We start from the raw sequence: 23718 nt of genomic DNA, 5'->3' as shown, positions 1-23718 counted from the left end.
AATGAACCATGTAAAAATCAAAGTGTACTGCTTATGCATATGTAGAATGTATTCATTCATTTAAAGAACTCAAACCTACCTTTGCCCAGTACCTAAATGCAATCACCAGAGGAACCAGCTTTGATTCTAGTTTTCCAAGGGCAGTTAAATGATTTGTTGTCAGACAAGCATTTTCATTTCCTGCACTCACTTTACAAAGAAGACCACTGGTTGGGGGTAGAGGGTGACAATGGGAAGGAAAAACAGAAAGATAAAGTGTTATACAGATATCAGGTTTCTTTTACACCATCACCAACTAATTTACACTGATAATAAACACCTTAAAAATGAAAATAAAAAACTCATTAAAACTTTATGGGTCATTTAAATAACTGGCTTAAAAAAAAGATGGGGCAGCTATTTTTTGGGTAAACTTTATTTTGTAAGAGCTAAAACTGTCACGTTTTCTTATATTAAAACAGCTTTTTAGGGGAAAATGCAAAGAAGAAGTGTAAAATGTTTCAAATGGGAGTATGAATTCATCTTAGTAGGAGCAAAAGTGTTTTCCCTAGCTGGAGGAATCTGCTTGATGGTGAATCATTACAGCCTGCACACCATCCATCTACGGTGGGAATGGGAGTGTTTCCAGATGGAGAGAGAAAGCTGGGTGAAGTCATACCGACTGTTTTCAGTACTGTTTAAATTGCTGCTAAAAAGAATGGCAAATAAAGGTGATCAGAGCAAGTAACTATTTGACAGTTTTTGTTTTTTTTTACTGAAATGGATCAAAATGCTTCCTTTCTATATTTTTTCCTTTTAAGTAATTTTCTTCTTTTTAAAATAAAACACCTTTTCCTCTTGGGTTAAACACCAAAAGTAGAGGGAGAAAGCTAATAGTAAGCTTATGAAATTAACCACTTAGGAGCTTGTAATTCTAGATACTGGACATTAAGATGTAGTAAAGTACAAATGCTTTTGGCAAGCTGATACTTAATAAACAGCTGAAAAAAACAGAGACCTCTGCTTTTCTCTGCACACCACCACTGGCACTCGAGCATGGAAATCCGCATCAACATCAATAAAAGAGTCTGGAAAAAGAAAAGAATATGACACAGATTAGTTAATTAAGCCTTTGTTCAAAAGCACAATTAGATAAAGTACCAGTACCAGCTGCGCATCATCTGTTGGGTCTTTCGAAAGACCATTATGAAATAAAGCTCTTAAAAGATGATTATGAAATAAAAATGACTTGAAAAGGAAAAAGTATTACATTCAAGAATCAAGTAATCACATTAATTTAAAACCCTTATTTAAAAAAAAAAAACCCTTATCTTACAAAATTAATGTCTGATTAGAAATGGCTACCTTATTGAACTAAAACATTTAAATGTTAGGTCAGTTAACAATTATAAATACGGATAGGACAATAAAAAACAAAATTGCTGCAAAAGCTACTAAAACATGTGGGGTCAAAATACACACTGACTGAAGTAAGAAGAAAAGTTTAAACATTTCATTCAGTCAGAACAAAAAGGATGGGAAAGACTAATTCAGGGATGAGACAATTAAACCAGGCCTATGGAAAGCACACAAGCTGTCAAGTCCCAGCTGGACATTATCTGGACATATGATAATATACCTGGGAACAATTATTTGTTGATTCATTAATCTGAGTTGAGTCACACTATTATTCATAAAGTATCAATTTGAGCCATGGAATACAGATGCACATCCTTTAGTTTCAACCTCAAGAGTAAATTTTACATATTTTGACTCTTATCAGTCTTAGGCTAGGGCCTGTATAATCTTAACAAATTGTGACATTATCACAAAGCAAAAAGCTTTACTTACAAAATAGTTATTCTGCATAGTAGAACAACTAACAAGACTCCAATTAACCTGCTAATAATTCATGGGCATTTGCTTTAGTTATTTGTTTGGCTATTACTCATATAAGTAAATCAAAAAACATGACTTCCTATTTTCAAAGCTTGAGAAATAAGATATATTCAAATTATAGACAAAAGAAAAATTTAAGAACAAAATGTGGAAAGAATTTGGCCTTACCATTGTTCTTTAAACATTCTTGGACAAGTAAGAGAACATCTGGCTGAGACATCTAGGAAATAAATCAATGAATACATCAAATAATTTATAAGTACTTTGGCTTCACTGATATAATACACAATCATCTGAAGTTACTCAAATGCCTTTCCAAACCAGAAAGCACCTTACTACCTGAGTAAAGGAACTAATCATTGTGCTATGTGCACACAGTCAGACACAGAGAGATGAGCACTGAAAGATGACGACTGTGGGCAAAAAGAGACTGACTACTCAGTTAACTCCTGATTCACTAATTCATGAGTTAATTAGCCTCTCAGCAAATCTAGTTGTGGCTAGAAGCTGTCAACCTGTTAATACTATACTATTGTCCTGTGAGACTACTTCAACAGATTGCTTACTGGTGTCCACTTCTGTCTTGCCTTTCTCTAATCCCTGCTACACAGGGAACCAAAACCACTCAAAACCATGCATTAGATCCAGTCCTGACCCTCCTTAAAACTCTCAGTCTGGCTACTTAATGCCCTTAGGTCAAAATGAAATTCCAGCTTCCTGTATTTTGGGATCCAGGCTACATCTCTATCCTGATCTTATGCTCCACTTTCTCTAGGTCCCTTCACAGCCCTAACAATTTTCCTTTTAGCTCCTTGAACAGGCCACGCTCAATGCTTGCAAATGATGTGCCTTCAAGCCAAAACACTCCTTCACTCTCCATCCATTTTCATCTTTTAGAGTTCAGCTTAAATGTTATCCATTCAAAGGGGCTTCAGGACTGCTTGTTTTCTGTCACAGAACCTTGTTTTTCTGAATTGCTCTTATTATAATTATCTATACATAATTACTTATCTCCTTCACTAGGTATGAATTTCATGAAGAAGTAATCCTATTTTTTTTGTCCTCTAGAACCTAGTATAGTGCTTGGCATATCACACCGACTCGAATGAATGACATGAAATCAAAATAACTGCCGTGCTGGTAAAATATTAGAATTTAAGGTTAAAAGAAAAGTAAAATCTTGGTCAACTGACTAGGTAGCTATAGCAATTGGGGATAGCAAGGAATGAGAGAGTGTGAAACAGAACATCTGGGGGAGGAGGTCAGAAATCTTTACTTCTATTTTTAAGCAGTAACCCAAGTAAATGGGCATAAACCATTTGCAAACTGGCCTGCAGGAACCACCAGTAAGGAAATGAATAACCTACTAAAGTGCCTTCCAGTTTTAAAGTTCTGACTCATCAACATCTTTCTGAACCATGTTTAAGCCAGAAATCTAGGCTAGGTGCAGTTCTTCAAAAGTGTAATTATTTTTACAAGGTGGGTGTATGTAAGAGGAAACTCAGAAATAAATGGGAGCTTGCAGGTCTTAAATGTTTATATGTATGTATATGTATGTGTATATATATATATATATATATATATACACAGACACACCCATTTGAAATCTGAAATCCTTTGCTGCCACTGCAAAGCTGAATTGTCAAGATAATTTAATCTTTTCAAGTTAATAGAGCTAAGTAATGTCATCAGATTCACATGGTTAAAAAAACCAGTATTTGAAGAAAGCATGAAAGGTATGTAGAACAAGAAGAAATACTCTTTAAAATTGAAGGCACAGAGAACATTAAAAAAAATTTTCAGGAAAAAATTATACTTTTAAAAACAAAGTAGTTTTAGGGAAAAAAAAATTACACTTAAACTGTCCTTAAACATCTAAAATATAACCACACATAGCTCACATTTAGAGAAAAAAAAAATAGAACTTCCATACCACTCTGTGAAAATTCTACCATTTATTTTGTACTTACAATGGCTGGAAATTGAATGTCAATGTTTATATCCGAATTTTTGAAACCAAATCTGCTACAGGATGACCCATATAATCTCAGAGAGCAATCTAAAAAAAATTTTTTTAAATAAATAGAAGTCATTTATAAAGTAAAATTTCTCAATAGTTAATGCAAGACACTGCTATTTCAGAAATGGAACCGTCAACTAAAACTACACACAAAAGAAACACAGTGTTCAAGTCTGGCACAATGAAAGGACAAGAATGGGTGACTCTTGGCTCTTGCTTTCACTGTATTTTATTTAAAAGGGAAGACTGCATTGAAAAGTAGTTTACTTTAATAGCCACTCTTTTCATACAAGTTGTAAAATACATTAATACTTCCTTTATTACTTCACATTTTGCAGAGAAAATACTAGCTGAAATGATTTTTAAAATATGGAAGTCAAAAAGAGATGTCTAACTTTGTTATGTTTATAAACTTTGGAGTACACAGAGGAGTTAATGCAAATACTTCATTCAGCTTTTTGAAAGCATACATAGGTGGAATTTACTATAAAGATCATGGTTCAGTAAAACAATAATCATAAAAATCAGCATTACATTACTTTCAATATGAATACTCATTATATTATGAACAAAAAGTTTAATTTAACATAATATAATCCTTTCAGGAAAACTTTAGAAAGTGATTATAATATCACTGATATAACTTAAAATGTTAGGCAAAAAGTGAGTCACTCTTTACAGGAAGATGTGTGTATGGGTACTACCTATATTTATTTTATGGCATTTTCCCCCCAATGTTTTACTACTGTTGGGCCAAAAAAGGGAACTTTGTATCTTTTTTCTTTCCCAGGTTAAGTCAAGTAATTTCTTTGGGTTTTAACAATTTTTCCAAGACAAAGTACACTCAATTTTACAATGGAAATCTATGACAAAAATCAAAATTACAAATGACATCTCAGGAACTTGTCTACATCAAAGATGAGATACCTAATATAAGGAAATGAACAGATTCTTGTTCTTTATTTTTCTGAACACAAATATATGAATATGAATCATATACTATATGAATATTTCAGTAAAATGAATAGTTTGATGGGTAATACAATGATAAATTCAAGTAGTGATTTGTTTTCAACCCTGGCTGTGGATTAGAATCACCTGTGGAGCTTTCTATAAAAAAATAGTTTTTCATGGCTCCATAGACATAACTTGGAAACATCAATTCAACAGTACACAAAATTTATTATAAAACAGTTTTCAAAGCTCATTTTAGATGGTGCAATTCTTTTAAGCTTGGTTAAACAGAACTTTTTCTGAACAGAGATAACTTGAAAATGACTCCAGGACACTTTAACTCAAAATATTCTGTCAATGTACATAGGTAGAAAGGTGTGGTGATCATTTTGTAATGTATAAAAAATATTGTTATCACTATGCTGTACACCTAAAACTGATATACTGTAAGCCAATTATACCTCAACTAAAAAAGGAAATGAACTTAGAGATGGAAAATAAATAGAAAGGTAAACAAAACATATACACAAAAGTCCCATGGTGCTCTAATTAATATGGGACATGTAGACGAACACAATGAAACTCACAATGAAGACAGGTTAATAACAACATATGTAAAAGTCTTTGCTACCCTAGGGTAAGCCAGGAAAAACAAAAACATAAAGAGCTTCAGTACAAAAACATAAACGAAAAATTGAGAGCTTCAGAACATGGCAAATTGATTTCTATTAGGCAAAAATTAACTAATGGTAAGAAAAATGAATGGGGTATTTTAGGTAGCTAAAAAGAAAAACAAATCTAGAAAATACCTGGTAACTTGTGTTGGAACACACTTTCCATGATACGTTTAATTTCTAGTCTCTGTTCCAAGTTCTCATTGTGTAAGCCAAACTCCTGTACCACTCTGTCAATGGCAATACCAATTGCATTTATCTGGGAGGGTGTAGGCGGGGGTAACGTGGTGAGCAACTCTTCCTCTTGCTTCTCCTTTTAAGATCAATGTTGAGATTAAAAATGACTCACACCATTTTACCTTCTACCAGTCACTGAGACAACACCCTGTACAGTACTCTTGAATATTTTTCTCAGCCCTCCTTCTCCCTTTAGCTGTGTTAGTCTTCATCTTATCAAACATGCACACACTTCTTTATGCACATAAAATGATAATAGAGGGAAGGGAGGAATAAGGAAAAAGTGTAAGGAAAGAACATTAGAAACAGCAATGGCAAATTATTTACTTTGTTATTACTGGCATAAGGACACATATCTAGGTCCTAGCATTGGCTTCATCCGTCCTGATACTGTCCTAAGGAAATTCACAAGACTACCCAGCAAAACCTATCTGACCAGTATAAAGTATTCTGGTTAACATAAATTCAGCAATATAAATAACCAAATTATTAGTATCACAGTCTTAAGCAAAGTCATAAAGATGACAAGTAATAACAGACAAACATATGTGTTTAGGTTACATTACACTTACCTTAATGTTTTTCTTGTGCCTCTTCTCTTTGATATGCTTATGAGCAAATGCAATGGATTCAATTAAAACATCACAAAGTTTGCAGGTGTACTTTGCTGAAGGGTAGTTTCTTGGTCGCTACAATTTGAAGAGATTTACAGACATGTATATATTTGCATATAAATACGTATTTATAGAGACATGTAGAGAGCAAGATGTACAGAGACAAAATACAGGTAAACAAAAGCTGGCCAAAAGATGATTTCCTATACACTTATTAAATTGTTAATAAATTACTGTCACTATCATTACGCTAATGATTGTTTTTTACAAGAAATTCTGAAAAAAAAAAGGAAACTTTATTAAATCAAACTGAATATCACTTTTGCTCTATAGTGCTTAAATACCAAAGTAGGATATATAATTCATTAAAGCACGTTCCAATTACTAACATAGTTTAAACCAAAACAAGGATTTTAACTAACAAATAAAGCAGTTACCCTTTTCAGCCTGTCGATGCAGTCTCTTTTCAGCCGCTCCTCAGCCTGCTGTAAGCCCAGCAGCTCCTTCGTTGAAAGCACAGACTCATCGATCACAGGGCCTTCCAAGTCTCCATCCTGTTCATTTTCGTCGTTTCTAGTTCTCCGTGGCTTCCGAGGTCTGGACCTCGGCTTCTTGTTTTCTTAAGTTAGGGGGAAAATATTATTGGCGATACGGAATAACACCACTCCCAAGTCCAAAGCAGAGCTTACATATTTATTCATGAAATCACGTGATAGCTGAATGACACCTGAACGCAGAGCAAAAGGGAAGGTACACCTCTCCCATGGATATGCTTAACTGCTCACTAAGCACCTCAACATGTGGATACACTAATCCACAGAAGCCATCTTTTTGGAAAACAAAACACTTCTACTTCAACCATATAATCTGATTCTATCATTTCTTCCTGGTATACTGCTGAGCTTTTTCAAGCAATAGTAAAAACAGTAAAATAGTAAAAATTATGACTTGAAAGCAAGTATACATCAGTAATTCTATATTTAATAATTTCTAATATACCTGTAAGGATACTTGGTATTCTAAAGAAAACTGTCCACATTTGCTTCCATTTTTTGTAAGTATACAACCCCAATGTATACCCCAAAGATGGACAATGTATCTCCAAAGAACTCAGAAATCAACTTCATTCTTTATCTGGAGTGAAAATCCATTACTAAATTGTAAATCGGGCAATCATAGAATTGGGCCCTCCCCCACGTTAAACTCAAGAAATTGAAGCCAAAATTTTATTTACTGAAGACAACTATTAACCATTTTATCTTTACTTTCATTTTAGCTTCTTTGATGAGCCTGCACAGATAACATTTCAAATGAAAAAACAAAAACAAATTAGCAATGGAAATAAAAGCTTTCTGCAAGTACAGACTAATTCATCTGCTTATAAACTCTGCTGTTAGTTCTACAGTCCTTATAACTGATAAATGAATCTGTTCCTTTTTTAAGACTCAGGACTTTTCAACTTCAGTAAAACTGAAGACGTTTGTGCAATTCATCTACAAAAAAAAAAAACTGTTCTAAATAGCTTTGGTAATTTCCATCAAGTTCTGAAAATGAAGTTGCTAGTACCATATAAAAGTAAAATGAAATTCATTTCCTCAATTAAAATTGTGATTAAGTGGACTGAATAGTTTTTAAATGGCTTACCAAAAATTATTCTCTGAAAATATAAACAAACTGAAATGCTCTGCATGAAGCAGCTGCCATGACAGGTTTTCAGTGGAACTCATTACTTGTACAGCAGGTACAATGAATCAGTTGACTGAAAAGAAATTATGTCAGGAAAGGGAGGTATGGGATCCTTAATTTAAAAAAAAAAAAAAAGCTCTGAAGGAAAAGCAGCACGCAATGTACTCAAACTACCCTGAGATGAATATAATTAAATTCTGCAAACAGCTTCAATACTACGATAAAGCAGCAATTAAAAGAATAAAGAAGTATTAGGACAAATAGTTTTTTTTTTAATAGGAATCAAAATGGACCAAACAAAATAGTAAAAGACAAATAGTTAAAATCAGTCTATTGCTTTTTAACACTTCCTGTATTCCCAACTAAATTAGCACAATCTTTTAAAACCTCACTGCTGGTTCACCAAAACAAAAATTGATATGGAACCAAATTCCTTTTTTCACTTCTCTCTCTCGATTACAAAGGCTTCTCGATATATTTGCTATATAATTTTTCTAGAAAGAGTGACTTTAATTTCTCCCCAAAAGTACAGTTAACTTTACAAAGAGAAGTGGAGGGCTGCACAGATTTTGCCTGATGATGACAACTGCAGCTACCAATATTGACTATTTTTTCATGCAACAGATGCAACATAGGTACCCTAGGTGGCTTCAGATTAATCCCTAAAGTGATCCTATCATGGATGCTAATATTATCCCCAGGATACAGATGCAGAAAATGCTGGTCCAAGAAAGTAAGTACCTTGTCCAGGCACACATGACTAAAGCAAATAAAGGGATATGAAGCAGAGATTAGAGCATGGATGGATTTCTGAAATTCACCTAACAATACAAGAAAAATCCTTTCTTGTAGGAAAGCTATTCACATCTAAAATAGATTAGAACTCCCTTTTACTTTGTAAAATAAACAAATAAATTAACCAGAACTGACAAGGTATACAAAATCCTAAACTGAATTTCATAGGCCTGCATGGTAAAAACAGTCAAATAAAATCTCATTGGAGGGAATCGAGGAAGGCAAAGCTGGGTATCGCTAAAAAAAATTTCCATAATTACTTAGAGGAAGACTACCTGGCTCCTCCCAGGCTCTAGGTAGTAATATGAATTCTCTACATACAGTATTCCAAGTTTCTCATATTTTATTTGAATATGGTCCATTATTCCATTTACAAAAGATACATGTATCTGAATGGATGTTTCCAGCTAAGATCATTAATGGCACTGTCCCAACTATATTAAATTGGCAATCTAGGATATTTGAGGAATGAAGTAGGTAGGGGCAGTACAGGGAACTGAAAAATACAAAGTTAGTATCAAAAAACAAAGCAATGCTATGATAATTTTCATTACATCTTTTTCATATCATTTAATAAGAACCTTTGTTATTAAGGTATAAGTTTGATTTAAGAAAATTTCAGTTCCTTTAATGAGAGCCTTTTAAGGATACTCTGAGTATAATGCAAAGCTTATACTATAAACTGAACTTCTTGCTACAGTAAGTAATATTATGCCAAAGCTTAACATTTTCTTTGTGAAGATTTTTAAAGGATAAAAACTGAACAGTCCTTCATTTCCAAACTGAAAGCAAACGCCTGTAATTTCATATAGAGAAAACATCAGCGTTTTGGATTGACTTCAACAAAAAGATAGTAAAAACTGCAGGTCCCATTCAATATCACTTAAGGTTTCCTTTTAAGACTAGACAGGAATACAGAAAAACAGGCTTTCAGTCTCTTGTAATATCTATCTGGTGGCAAACTTTTGAGCTGTAAACCTTTCCTTTTATAATGCTGCTCAAAATCAACCTTTTCTGAAAGACTAACAATTGATAACTAAATTAAAATGTCCATGTCCCACTTGGACACAGTAATAAAGAACTACTTAAATATACACAAACTTCGAAAGCCCAGAAATTATGAATACGTGTTCATTTCTCTCTGTCAGATTCCAGGTCAGTGAGGCCGAGTTCATGGCCAGAGCAGCACAGTACATGACTTCAGTCCCACTTCCTCATCTACCACTTTGCGTAAACAAGTAGGAACAAATTTAACCTCTCCGGAGACACAGCTACCTGCTCTGTAAAACTGTGATTCTACCTTTGATACATCATGACAGTGCTGCAATTCCTTCAAGTTCTTTTCAGCTTAAAGATTTACAAGGCTGTTTGATTCTTCTGTTTCTCTGCTACATGGACAAAATCTATTTGTTTTTTAGAAGAAGGGATAAATAACAACTTTGGGGCAATTATCAAGCACATAGGGTGCTTAGAATTGGGTTTTGGTTTTACTGAAACTAAAAGGCAAAGCTTTTAACTGAATTTCCGACTTTTTAACCAATGTTTTTCAACCTGTTTGCTATGTTCACTTTTGAGAAAAAAAAAATCTTGCACTCTCCTCCTCTAGACATTGATACTTCACACAAAATATGTGTATCCCTCTGTACCAGGAGATACATGCAATCTATACTATGCTTTTATATCAAATAAGTTTTTTTTAAGCTTTACATTCTGTCATTTATATTATGGAGACATACATAATTTCAAGTACAAAATTACAATATATAATTTAGAAAATACATACATACCACTCAGAAATTATGACATATCCCTAGGGGGATAAGATCACCCTCTTCTGTAAAAAGCACCAATGGGAAACATACTTTTACTAAGGTAAAAGGAGCCTTGTGGCAAAGTAAACTTTTAAAGGAATCAATATATGCAGTGTGTTGAAGCTTCCCAAATAACAGGATTATCCTTAAAATAATCACATTAAATAAGCCAAAACTATGAAAAATTGGAACTGCATTGCTGAAAATAATAAAGCTCCTCTGAATGAAAAATAAGACATTGCTGACTTCAGGGTTGTAACTTGACAAGTTGGAAACATTACCAGGGCTTCCCGCTTCCATTTCTGACATGGTGTCCAGGTTTGTCAGCTCTTTATGAAATAGTCGTCTTACAGTTCTGCAGCCTCTTCCATCCTGCCACCTATATCCATCGTCACTTTCCTGAAAAGAGTCTCTTCTTGGTCGGTTTATAACAGGGATTCTAGGTCCAGGTTTGTATTCTCTCCAACTGTCTGAATTACTGGCAAGTTCATCAGAGAGCCATCTCTTACTCTGATCTTTGTGGTTGTCATTGAGCCAAGTGGGTTGACTGTAAATTGGGTTCTTAAATGCATATGGATTGCTAGAAACAGCATACGGTCCTTTTCTGGGGGTATTCCCATAGTTCCCTGGTGTTACTTTTTTTTTGGGAAGGCCTTTTTCCATTTTACTGCTATGGCCTTTAGCATAATCATCCATTATTAAATAATCTTGTTGAGGGTGACCCCTTCTGAAATCCTCATCATCTGTAGTCCCTCGCTCTTTAGGACGCCTCACAAAATAAGGTTTTGTGGCATCTCCCATGGTCTTCGACTTCAGTTTTCTTCCTGTTCACCTGAAGAAGGTGTTTTGGAGAAACATCAAACTATCAATATAACAAGGCATCATATCAAATTCACAAAATGTCACACACTTATTGTACAGATGCATAAAAGCCTGCAAGAAACTCTTTTCCTAATTTCCATCACACTCCAATAATCAGTGCATTATATTAGAACTGGGAGGCTTAGTTTTATAATATCTTCATAGAAATTAGTACTATTTAATATGAAGATGAAAACTAAATCTGTCTTAAAAACTGCAATATTAAAAAATGTCACTCATACCAAGCTGGTTGGCATTTACCTATATAACGAAAGCTCTTTTCTTCAGAACCTTGGCCCCTCCCCAAAAAAACCAAATACCTCACCCCGAGCCTATACTTCAGAGAACTCCCCAGTCTTTTAAAAAAACAAGCTGGCAATTACTTTTAAGTGTTAATAGAGAGTAACCGAAACTTTGTGGAGGCAGTACATCTCTCGACTCCACTTTTCAGTCCCTTCTCGGTACCCTGGGGCCTCGGCTCCGCTCGCCAGTATACAGAACGACAGGCTCCGATCGCTCGGGCTACAGAGAGGCTGGGCTTCCGACCAAGGCTCCGCTCGGGTCGGAGGGGCTGGCTTTACGACCAAGGGACAACTCCCGGTATCCACCCCAGTCCTCATTTCCCCACCCCAAACAACTTCGGTTTTGTCATGAAACAGCAATTCTCCCTCCTCGATCCCCAGGTGACGGCCCCACCCCCGATCTGCCTCAGTCTCCATCCTCTGAGTGGGAGACCGAGAAACAGGAGGCGTCTCCGCACTCCTGGCCACGAAGCCACCGCGGGGACCAGGAAGCAGGAAGTGACCTGCCTCCTCGATGGGGTTCCGGGGTCTCCCCCGGCCGGACAGGGGCCTGGGGGCGAGTGCCTCCACCCCGATCCCTTTTTCTCCAGTCCCCGAGGGGTTTGATACAAAGTGAAGGTGCGGACTCAAGCCCGAGAGCTCAGTCCTCGACGGCCTGGGGGATCCCTGGTCCTCGCAACTGAGGCGAGGAGGCCGGCAGAGGATGGAGTCAACGTACCTCTCGGGCCAGGCCCGCCCTCAACTCTGGAGACCGGAGAACCCACCGGAGAGCCACCCCGGACGCGAGTCTGAAAGGGACACAGTGGGAAAGGCGCCCAGGAACACTCACCACCTCCGCCGCGGCCCCCCGCCTCTTCCTGTCCCGGCCGGGCTCCCTCTCCGTGTTTTCCTTCAGCCCCACTTCCGGCGCTCAGCGCTGTCTCATTGTGCGCGATTGGGAGCCGGCGCTGCCCCCGCCCGAGCGCTCCGTCGCGCACGCCGGAAACGCCCGCCTCACCCGGAGTCCCGCCCCTCCCGCTTCCGCCGTCGCAGTGGCTGTTGCGCCCGCGCGTTTTACGGGGGTCGGGGGTACGGTCGGGTTCGGGGCTTCGGCTATTAGCTCTTGTTCGCTTGGAGGTGTACTTACCTCGCTTTCTCTTTCTCCTGGATCTCGAAAGCACCGGGAAAGCGTGCGGAGGAAGCCTCTGGTTCTCCACGGGGAGACGCGGAGCTCGCGGTCTGGGCGCAGCAATACGCCCGGGTCGGCTCGGAGGCTCGGCTTTATCCGTGGATGCTTGGGGTTGCCTGTGGGCAAGTTCAGCCTGGGTCTGAGGCCTCGTAACGCTTGCTGTTTTTCTGATAATTCGAATGATTGACCGTTTCTGTGAGATCTTAGTTACCGACTCTCTAGAAACGCTAACGTTTAAGCGTCTCCTGTTCACCCAGGTCTCCGTGAGGCTCAGGGAAATGCTTCCTCCCCGCCCGCCCCGCCTCCGCCTCTTAGATTGCGTGCGGGTTAGTTTCTCTTAAAAACAAAATCTTGTTTTGAAAAAAATGTATAATCGCACAGAATGACCAAGGAGGGCATTCATACGCGAATTTTTGAACGGAGAATTTCTAATGCAATTAGCGAACAACCTGTATTCCTTTTTTCCCTCTGTCTCTTCTGTTGAGTTTACCTTCCCTGCTATCTGCCGTGTTATAAATACTTTGAAAGCCTCGAGCAACTAATTAGGGAGTGTCTAGGAAATGCAAGAGTTTTGATTTATCTGCTTTTTAAGGGCGTTTAAATTTAAACCCATGAGATTCTGTTGGGATTATGGTTTTAATCCCAACAGGATCTTACTGGCTGTTGCCAGGCACTGTTCTGAGTGCTTTACAAATAATTACTCATTTAATCCTCACAACAGCTCCACTGGGAAAATATTATCCCCATTTTAAAGGTGGGGAAGGCGTACTCTGCTGCCCCCTTCTGATGCCTATGTCAGAAGCTTTCTCTATCTCCTCTATACTTTAATAAAACTTTATTACACAAAAGCTCTGAGCGATCCAGCCTCGTCTCTGGCCCCGGATTGAATTCATCTCCTCCGGAGGCCAAGAATCCCGCGTCTCATTGTTCAGCAACAACCTTTCGTCTTGGGGGGCTCATCCGGGATCCTTCAGGACAAGATGGGCCTGACAATCTATGTGAGCCTACTTCTGCTGACTCCAGAAATCCTGAGTCTGCCGTTTGATCCTCAAGACAATGCCTTCCTGTCCTGGGCTCATAGCAATGCCTTCCTGTCCTGGGCTCACTCCTATGCTGCTTTCCACAATCGGTCTAACTGCTGGGTCTGCGGAGCACTCCCCTCTTCATCAGTGGAAGGCGTCCCATGGTGGACATCTCCACTTCAAGGAAAGGACTTTCCCCAAGTCTGTAAATACCTTCAACAATCGCATGTGATGCCTCTTCTTAAACTGATGACATCTAACAACCTTAAGATGGACTGATGTAACTATGGACATAATGTGACTTTTCATTTTGATTTTAACTTGGTTTAATGACTATTTTGCCTTACATCTGTAACTGTATAATGGGGTTTTCTAACCGTCTAAAAGCTTTTAATTTACAAATAGTTGTCCGAGCTCCTATGAGTGCCACAGCCTCCTCCAACTATTACTTGGAGCCCCTGGATCAGACATCCTCACTATGAGGATTAGGAGAATATGTTGCCTCACCAATTTAGGGACAACGCCCCTTGTCAGCTCGGAAGCTGTTATGGAATGAGAACGACGCCCCTTTTCCCTAGGCAACATAAGTCTCCTAAAAGAAAAGGGGGGAATGAGAGAGTCATTTCCTAGGCAGGTTGATAAGAAGTCTAGGGGTCCCCAAGGAGAGAGAGGCCTGGGATATTCAAGGAGGAAGAAAGGACAAACTTTAAACTTTTTTTCCTCTACATTCCTTAGGATTATATAACAATAATGTATCCTGCCTGAGGACAGTCTTTGGATTAAACCCTCTGGCTAATTCTGTTATCTTAAAACATAAATTATGGGAGTAGGTCTGGTCTTTACAAGGATGCATCCTGCCTGAGGACAATCTTTGGATTAAAACTTCTGGCCAACTCTGTTATCTTAAAATGTAAATTATGGGAGTGAGTCTGGTGAGGTCTTTGCAGCCTCCAGACATTCTTTGGATTCATTGGAGATTATATAACTCCATTGCTAATACTAGCAAAGGGGGTACTCTATTGCCCCCTTCTGATGCCTGTGTCAGAAGCTTTCTCTATCTCCTTTATACTTTAATAAAACTTTATTACACACACAAAAAAATAAAGGTGGGGAAATCGTGTTTATGGTGAAGTAAATAGAGCCACTGGAATCCAATCACTAATAAGGCAGTGTATTCTTAACCACTGTCTATACTAAAGATGATTTAAAACAGGTAGGTACAACTTTCGTATAATGCTTTTTCTAGATGCTTTGGTTCTGAAAATACCTGACATGCCAAGGATCTGACAGGCAGACAGTGACCTTTTATAAAAGGTCCAAAGGGAGTGTGATGATACATGACTGCATTTATTACATGGGCCATCACACCTAGTCGAGTAATTATGGAAGAACTGGTTTAGCAAAAGTTGGTCTTGACTGTTTAGAGTTCTGGAGGAGTAGTAGAGGATACATCTTTTTAAGGGTCTAAAGTATTTTTTATTTGCATTTTTAAATTTGGTTTGATTACTTTTGGGATGTCTATGGAGGGAATACTGAGTTTCTTTGAATTTTTGAGGGCTTCCCTTGTAGCTCAGCTGGTAAAGAATCCGCCTGCAATGTGGGAGACCTGGGTTCTATCCCTGGGTTGGGAAGATCCCTGGAGAAGGGAAAGGCTACCCACTCTAGTATTCTGGCCTGGAGAATTCCATGGACTATGTAGTCCATGGGGTCGTAAGGAGTCGCACAGGACTGAGCAACTTTCACTTTGAATCTTTGAGGTGATTGCTTCATGGTCCAGATGTGTTTCCAACAATTTGAATTAGCATTGTGGGGGCTATCTGGTTTAGAGGTCATTAACAAATTGCAAAGATCTAACAAAATCTCCTGCTTCTGCCTGCTGTAGAATCTCTTAAGTAAATTATTCCAGGATCTTATATTTATGATCTAAGAAGTTGTGTAAAGTGAAAGAATTTTATTTCCAGTATGTGTTTTTAAACCTTGGGAAAATTGGTGAGTTGGTATATGCGAATAATTAAAACCTAGACTGTACTGTTCCAGAATCAGCCATTTATTTAGGGCCATTCATCCTTTTCATTTTTTCAACAAATGTTGAATGCCTGATATGTGAAAATAGTCTCTGTTCTTAAAGTGTTGAAAAATACAGTAAAGGTACAGAATGTCCTGAAATTGAAAATTTAGGACTTTGCTTAGATGAATGTACTCCTCCCACCCCACCCCACCCCCAACCCCCCCCAAAACTGAGCTAATCTTACCCTGGGCTCTACTTCACTCTGGGAACTCTGGGGAAAAATTTTTAAGTTGTCAGTTAACATTATCTCAAGTCTTTGCTAAGTCACATCTTTGATGATTTGGTTTCTTGGATATATGCCCCATATTTCACATTTCTTTCTCCACTCCCTTTGCATGCCATGTGGGTGTGATGATCTGGAGTCAGAATGATTGAAAAGAAGTGTCCCTGGCTGCATATCCACAAGCTCTTTCAGGGGTTTTCTTGCTTCTCTGGTCTTTTCAGTCTCTGTTCTTTGCCTTGTTGCTGGGTATCTGATGCTGAGGTGTGATACTCAGGGACTCGTGGTTAGTTCACCCAGCTTCGTCCATCTCCAGTGGTTTGCCAATGTGCACCCATCCTGCACTTGATGGCATCATGCATCTCTCCTGAGATCTAGCTGCAACTTCCAGGAGATTTTCAGTGTTCGTGGTCAACTACTTCTTCCTATTTGGCTGTCTCCTGGCTGCTTTACCATCTGTCTTCCTTGATATCAAGAAGAATCCAGAAACATATTGACTCTTTTCAGGGATACATGGAACCTCAAGATATGCCTGAAAGTGCCAATTTCAGCTTCCTCTGCTTGACTTTAGGTTCCCCACAGCCCTGCTCTGCCAGGGCTTTTTTTTTGGTTTAACTTCCCAAGAGGCCTCAGCATTTACTGAATCAGGAACCTGAGAATATCCTTGGCCTCATATACTACTCCCTAGAGCCTGCAGCTCTCCCATTGCAACTGAAAATTGGGGGCTATCTGAGGCTGCAGAATTTGTCTCTAGGCGATCTTCGTCTCTACAGACTCAACCCACAAAAGATACCAGGAAGCTGCTCCAGCTCCTTGCCAACCAGCCCAGCACAGGTGAGGTCCTTTGTCCCAGCCCTGGACACCAGGCAGTGATGGAGGGAAATTAGCTGTATCTTCAAAAGGAGATAGAGCTGGTTGGTTCGTGGATCTTTGGCAGTGTTGGTGATAAAAAGATGGGAGAGGAAGAAAGGAAACTGCTACTGACTGACTAACCACTGGGCTAAGCAATCAGTACTGTGTGTCTGATTTCTCACAATTCTACAGTTCCTGAATTATGCCAGGAAACAGGTTCAAAGGGTAAAGTCATAGGTGTATAGTAACATGGCTTAACTGGCCTGTTTGCAATGTGACCACAACCTTTTAAGACTTTAGCACTTAACTTTTTTTTTTTTTTTTTTTACTGTACCATGCACCAAGCTTCTCTCCCCTGACTGAACCCTGATACCCCCAGGAGCCAGTGTTTCTGAATTCTCCTTCCTTTAGACCACTCTCTGAAACTGCAGTTCAGTTGTCTTGGGCCATGGCTCCAGCTTTGCCTCTACTTTGATTTTTGGTAAATTATCTTCCCTCATGGTCTTCAGGTTCCTTGACTGTAAGCATGAGAAGAAACGTGATGCCAAACATCCAGTCAGTATTCTTGACTAACTGTGAACAGCTCAGTTCTCATTAGTAACTAATTTTGGATTTTATATACATATATTATATATACTGTGCATTTTAGCATAGATAGGTAGATAGATAGATAGATAATGACTTGTCTTTATTGATTATTTTAAATCTATGAAGATTGCATTTATGTACTTTGAGGTTTATTTTTAGATTATCTTCTATTTATGATATCAAATTTTTCTCTATAGTTATGATATAAAATCTTTTTTTCAAATACATGAGTTTAAAAAATCATATCCATTTAAAGAAAACTAGTAATAATTACTGAGGGATGTCAAAAATCATGAAGATGATATACATATGATTGAACTTTGGGAAGCATTGGACCCAGTGATGGAGAGAGAAAATCATGAAGATGATATACATATGATTGAACTTTGGGAAGCATTGGACCCAGTGATGGAGAGAGAAAATGTCCAGAATTAAACACTGAGGCTGTCCAACATTTAGACATTAAGAAAAATAAGAGAAGCTGGTAAGACTGAAGAAGGAAGAGAATCAGTGATAAGAGGGCTTTTAAGAGAGTGTAGTGAGCTGCTCTGGCCTGATGGATGCCGAATGTACCCAAACTGCTACGTCCCCTTGGGAGCGGGGGATCCCTAACCAGCCTAGGTTGAGACATTTCCTAACGTCGGGTGCTGTGCTATGTTGTGCTTAGTTGCTCAGTCCTCCGACTCTCTGCGACCCCATGGACGGTCCAGGCTGCTCTGTCCATGAGGATTCTCCAGGCAGTAATACTGGAGTGGGTTGCCATGCTCTCCTCCAGGGAATCTTCTCATCCCAGGGGTTGAACCCAGTTCTCTTGCATTGCAAGCGGATTCATTACCATCTGAGCCACCAGGGAAGCCCAATACTGGATGGGGTTAACAAAAATTTCCTGAAGCAGTCCCTGCCAAGTAACATCCATTGCTTTGCAACTATCCTGTCCTGGACCAAACAGGTGGAAACTGAGAAGGGATGGGAATGAAGGGGATGGGAAAAATAGTGTTTAGAAGTCAAAGTTGGTGGAAGTGCGGGAAAGTTTTGCAATGTAGTGAGAAAAATGAAGTCTAAATTAGGATTGTAGCAACAATAGGTAAGGATAAAGTGCGGCTTGAAGAGTAGTCTTCATTAAAGAAAATGGAGTAGAGTTTGATTAAATAAAAATAGTAAAAAATATTAATGGCTCTAATCTTGAACTGTCTTATTATTCTTTAACTGTTGTACTTTATCCCCTAGGCATGAAACAGTCTGAAGTGATTATCAGGGTGGGGCTGCCAGATAAAATACTTGAGACATACTTATATTAAAACAATTGCTTGTTTAGCTGAAATTCAGACTGTACTGGGTGTCCTGTATTAATTAGTTAATTTTTTGTTGCTAACTTTGGCTGTCTCCAATATTTTCAGGAGGCTTTCTGCTAGAGCTTAAACTCTAGGCAGAGATCCGCCAAACTGGAGTTACTTGTCACATTTTCTTCCTTTCCTGCTCTTCCTCTCTTCTTCCCTCTGTACATATGTATATTCTTTAGCTGAACCATTTGAGAGTTAGTTGCAGCTATCTGGATGCCTTGGCCCCCAGACTCAGCATGTATCTTTTTTTTTTTTTTTTTTTATTATTATATCATTTCCCTTTATTTTGTTAATTTTTTTTTATTTGGCTATTTATTTATTTTTGGGTTTTGTCACACATTGATATGAATCAGCCATAGAGTTACATGCATTCCCCATCCCGATCCCCCCTCCCACCTCCCTCTCCACCCGATTCCTCTGGGTCTTCCCAGTACACCAGGCCCGAACACTTGTCCCATGCATCCCACCTGGGCTGGTGATCTGTTTCACCATAGATAATATACATGCTGTTCTTTCAAAACATCCCACCCTCACATTCTCCCACAGAGTTCAAAAGTCTGTTCTGTACTTCTGTGTCTCTTTTTCTGTTTTGCATATAGGGTTATTGTTACCTTCTTTCTAAATTCCATATATATGTGTTAGTATGCTGTAATGTTCTTAATCTTTCTGGCTTACTTCACTCTGTATAATGGGCTCCAGTTTCATCCATCTCATTAGAACTGATTCAAATGAATTCTTTTTCATGGCTGAGTAGTATTCCATGGTGTATATGTACCACAGCTTCCTTATCCATTCATCTGCTGATGGGCATCTAGGTTGCTTCCATGTTCTGGCTATTATAAACAGTGCTGCGATGAACATTGGGGTGCATGTGTCTCTTTCAGATCTGGTTTCCTCAGTGTGTATGCCCAAGAGTGGGATTGCTGGGTCATATGGCAGTTCTATTTCCAGTTTTTTAAGAAATCTCCACACTGTTCTCCATAGCGGCTGTACTAGTTTGCATTCCCACCAACAGTGTAAGAAGGTTCCCTTTTCTCCACACCCTTTCCAGCATTTATTGCTTGTAGACTTTTGGATAGCAGCCATCCTGACTGGCGTGTAATGGTACCTCATTGTGGTTTTGATTTGCATTTCTCTGATAATGAGTGATGTTGAGCATCTTTTCATGTGTTTGTTAGCCATCTGTATGTCTTCTTTGGAGAAATGTCTGTTTAGTTCTTTGGCCCATTTTTGATTGGGTCATTTATTTTTCTGGAATTGAGCTGCAGGGGTTGCTTGTATATTTTTGAGATTAATCCTTTGTCTGTTTCTTCATTTGCTATTATTTTCTCCCAATCTGAGGGCTGTCTTTTCACCTTGCTTATAGTTTCCTTTGTTGTGCAAAAGCTTTTAAGTTTCATTAGGTCCCATTTGTTTAGTTTTGCTTTTATTTCCAATATTCTGGGAGGTGGGTCATAGAGGATCCTGCTGTGATTTATGTCGGAGAGTGTTTTGCCTATGTTCTCCTCTAGGAGTTTTATAGTTTCTGGTCTTACATTTAGATCTTTAATCCATTTTGAGTTTATTTTTGTGTATGGTGTTAGAAAGTGTTCTAGTTTCATTCTTTTACAAGTGGTTGACCAGTTTTCCCAGCACCACTTGTTAAAGAGGTTATCTTTTTTCCATTGAATATCCTTGCCTCCTTTGTCAAAGATAAGGTGTCCATAGGTTCGTGGATTTATCTCTGGGCTTTCTATTTTGTTCCACTGATCTATATTTCTGTCTTTGTGCCAGTACGACACTGTCTTGATGACTGTGGCTTTGTAGTAGAGTCTGAAGTCAGGCAGGTTGATTCCTCCAGTTCTATTCTTCTTTCTCAAGATTACTTTGGCTATTCGAGGTTTTTTGTATTTCCATACAAATTGTGAAATTATTTGTTCTAGTTCTGTGAAAAATACCGTTGGTAGCTTGATAGAGATTGCATTGAATCTATAGATTGTTTTGGGTAGAATAGCCATTTTGATAATATTGATTCTTCCAATCCATGAACACGGTATGTTTCTCCATCTGTTTGTGTCCTCTTTGATTTCTTTCATCAGTGTTTTATAGTTTTCTGTGTATAGGTCTTTTGTTTCTTTAGGTAGATATACTCCTAAGTATTTTATTCTTTTTGTTCCAATGGTGAATGGTATTGTTGCCTTAATTTCTCTTTCTGTTTTTTCATTGTTAGTATATAGGAATGCAAGGGATTTCTGTGTGTTAATTTTATATCCTGCAACTTTACTATATTCATTGATTAGCTCTAGTAATTTTCTGGAAGAGTCTTTAGGGTTTTCTGTGTAGAGGATCATGTCATCTGCAAACAGCGAGAGTTTCACTTCTTCTTTTCCTATCTGGATTCCTTTTACTTCTTTTTCTGCTCTGATTGCTGTGGCCAAAACTTCCAAGACTATGTTGAATAGTAGTGGTGAGAGTGGGCACCCTTGTCTTGTTCCTGATTTCAAGGGAAATGCTTTCAATTTTTCACCATTGAGGGTGATGCTTGCTGTGGGTTTGTCATATATAGCTTTTATTATGTTGAGGTATGTTCCTTCTATTCCTGCTTTCTGGAGAGTTTTAATCATAAATGAGTGTTGAATTTTGTCAAAGGCTTTCTCTGCATCTATTGAGATAATTATATGGTTTTTAATCTTTCAGTTTGTTAATGTGGTGTATTACATTGATTGATTTGCGGATATTAAAGAATCCTTGCATTCCTGGGATAAAGCCCACTTGGTCATGGTGTATGATTTTTTTAATATGTTGTTGGATTCTGTTTGCTAGAATTTTGTTAAGGATTTTTGCATCTATGTTCATCAATGATATTGACCTGTAGTGTTCTTTTTTTGTGGCATCTTTGTCTGGTTTTGGAATTAGGGTGATTGTGGCCTCATAGAATGTTTGGAAGTTTACCTTCTTCTGCAATTTTCTAGAAGAGTTTGAGTAAGATAGGTGCTAGCTCTTCTCTAAATTTTTGGTAGAATTCAGCTGTGAAGCCGTCTGATCCTGAGCTTTTGTTTGCTGGAAGATTTCTGATTACAGTTTCGATTTCCTTGCTTGTGATGGGTCTGTTAAGATCTTCTATTTCTTCCTGGTTCAGTTTTGGAAAGTTATACTTTTCTAGGAATTTGTCCATTTCTTCCAAGTTGTCCATTTTATTTGCATAGAGCTGCTGGTAGTAGTCTCTTATGATCCTTTGTATTTCAGTGTTGTCTGTTGTGATCTCTCCATTTTCATTTCTAATTTTGTTAATTTGGTTCTTCTCTCTTTGTTTCTTAATGAGTCTTGCTAATGGTTTGTCAATTTTGTTTATTTTTTCAAAAAACCAGCTTTTAGCTTTGTTGATTTTTGCTATGGTCTCTTTAGTTTCTTTTGCATTTATTTCTGCCCTAATTTTTAAGATTTCTTTCCTTCTGCTAAGCCTGGGCTTCTTCATTTCTTCCTTCTCTAATTGCTTTAGGTGTAGAGTTAGGTTATTTATTTGACTTTTTTCTTGTTTCTTGATGTAAGCCTGTAATGCTATGAACCTTCCCCTTAGCACTGCTTTTACAGTGTCCCATAGGTTTTGGGTTGTTGTGTTTTCATTTTCACTCATTTCTATACATATTTTGATTTCTTTTTTGATTTCTTCTATAATTTGTTGGTTATTCAGAAGCGTGTTATTTAGCCTCCATATGTTTGAATTTTTAACAATTTTTTTCCTGTAATTGAGATCTAATCTTACTGCACTGTGGTCAGAAAAGATGACTGGAATGATTTCAATTTTTTTGAATTTTCCAAGACCAGATTTATGGCCCAGGATGTGATCTATAGCATGTATCTTTTAAAAGTGAGGATATTTTCCTATGTAACCACAATGCAGTTACCACTCTCAGTATTATTGATGTAATACTACTTTTTTTTTGTGTGTGTAATAAAGTTTTATTAAAGTATAAAGAAGATAGAGAAAGCTTCTGACATAGGCATCAGAAGGGGGCAAAAGAGTACCCCCTTTGCTAGTGTTAGCAATGGAGTTATATACTCTCCAATGAATCCAAAGAATGTCTGGAGGTTGTAAAGACCTCACCAAACCTACTCCCATAATTTACATTTTAAGATAACAGAGTTGGCCAGAAGGTTTAATCCAAAGTCTGTCCTCAGGCAGGATACATTATTGTTATATAATCCTAAGGAATGTAGAGGAAAAAAAGTTTAAAGTTTGTCCTTTCTTCCTCCTTGAATATCCCAGGCCTCTCTCTCCTTGGGGACCCCTAGACTTCTTATCAACCTGCCTAGGAAATGACTCTCTCATTCCCCCCTTTTCTTTTAGGAGACTTATGTGGCCTAGGGAAAAGGGGCGTCATTCTCATTCCATAACAGCTTCCGAGCTGACAAGGGGCGTTGTCCCTAAATTGGTGAGGCAACATATTCTCCTAATCCTCATAGTGAGGATGTCTGATCCAGGGGCTCCAAGTAATAGTTGGAGGAGGCTGTGGCACTCATAGGAGCTCGGACAACTATTTGTAAATTAAAAGCTTTTAGACGGTTAGAAAACCCCATTATACAGTTACAGATGTAAGGCAAAATAGTCATTAAACCAAGTTAAAATCAAAATGAAAAGTCACATTATG

The 23718-nt window shown here is 38.1% G+C and overlaps 1 protein-coding gene across 9 annotated transcripts in view; it reads right to left on the bottom strand.

The window, feature by feature from the left end:
* TUT7 (terminal uridylyl transferase 7) overlaps nt 1-12978 on the bottom strand; it is a 59568-nt gene extending 46590 nt beyond the window's left edge. For 6 of the 9 annotated variants that reach the window (XM_061163710.1, XM_061163717.1, XM_061163716.1 and 3 more), the window contains exons 1-9: nt 12662-12783; nt 10951-11501; nt 6815-6996; nt 6336-6452; nt 5662-5839; nt 3849-3937; nt 2047-2098; nt 998-1067; nt 80-206 (exon numbers count right to left, since the gene is read on the bottom strand). In XM_061163710.1, coding sequence (XP_061019693.1) covers nt 80-206; nt 998-1067; nt 2047-2098; nt 3849-3937; nt 5662-5839; nt 6336-6452; nt 6815-6996; nt 10951-11470 — 1335 coding nt within the window. In that variant the 5' untranslated portion in view covers nt 11471-11501; nt 12662-12783. Of the gene's footprint in view, nt 1-79; nt 207-997; nt 1068-2046; nt 2099-3848; nt 3938-5661; nt 5840-6335; nt 6453-6814; nt 6997-10950; nt 11502-11913; nt 12125-12550; nt 12784-12958 lie in introns of those variants that run through there. The other 3 variants (XM_061163713.1, XM_061163711.1, XM_061163712.1) reach the window with 3 other exon arrangements.
* Nucleotides 12979-23718: the final 10740 nt, after the last annotated feature.

Source organism: Dama dama, chromosome 16, assembly GCF_033118175.1.
Source record: "Dama dama isolate Ldn47 chromosome 16, ASM3311817v1, whole genome shotgun sequence".
Classification (NCBI taxonomy): domain Eukaryota; kingdom Metazoa; phylum Chordata; class Mammalia; order Artiodactyla; family Cervidae; genus Dama; species Dama dama.
This window is presented reverse-complemented; position numbering and strand designations above follow the sequence as displayed.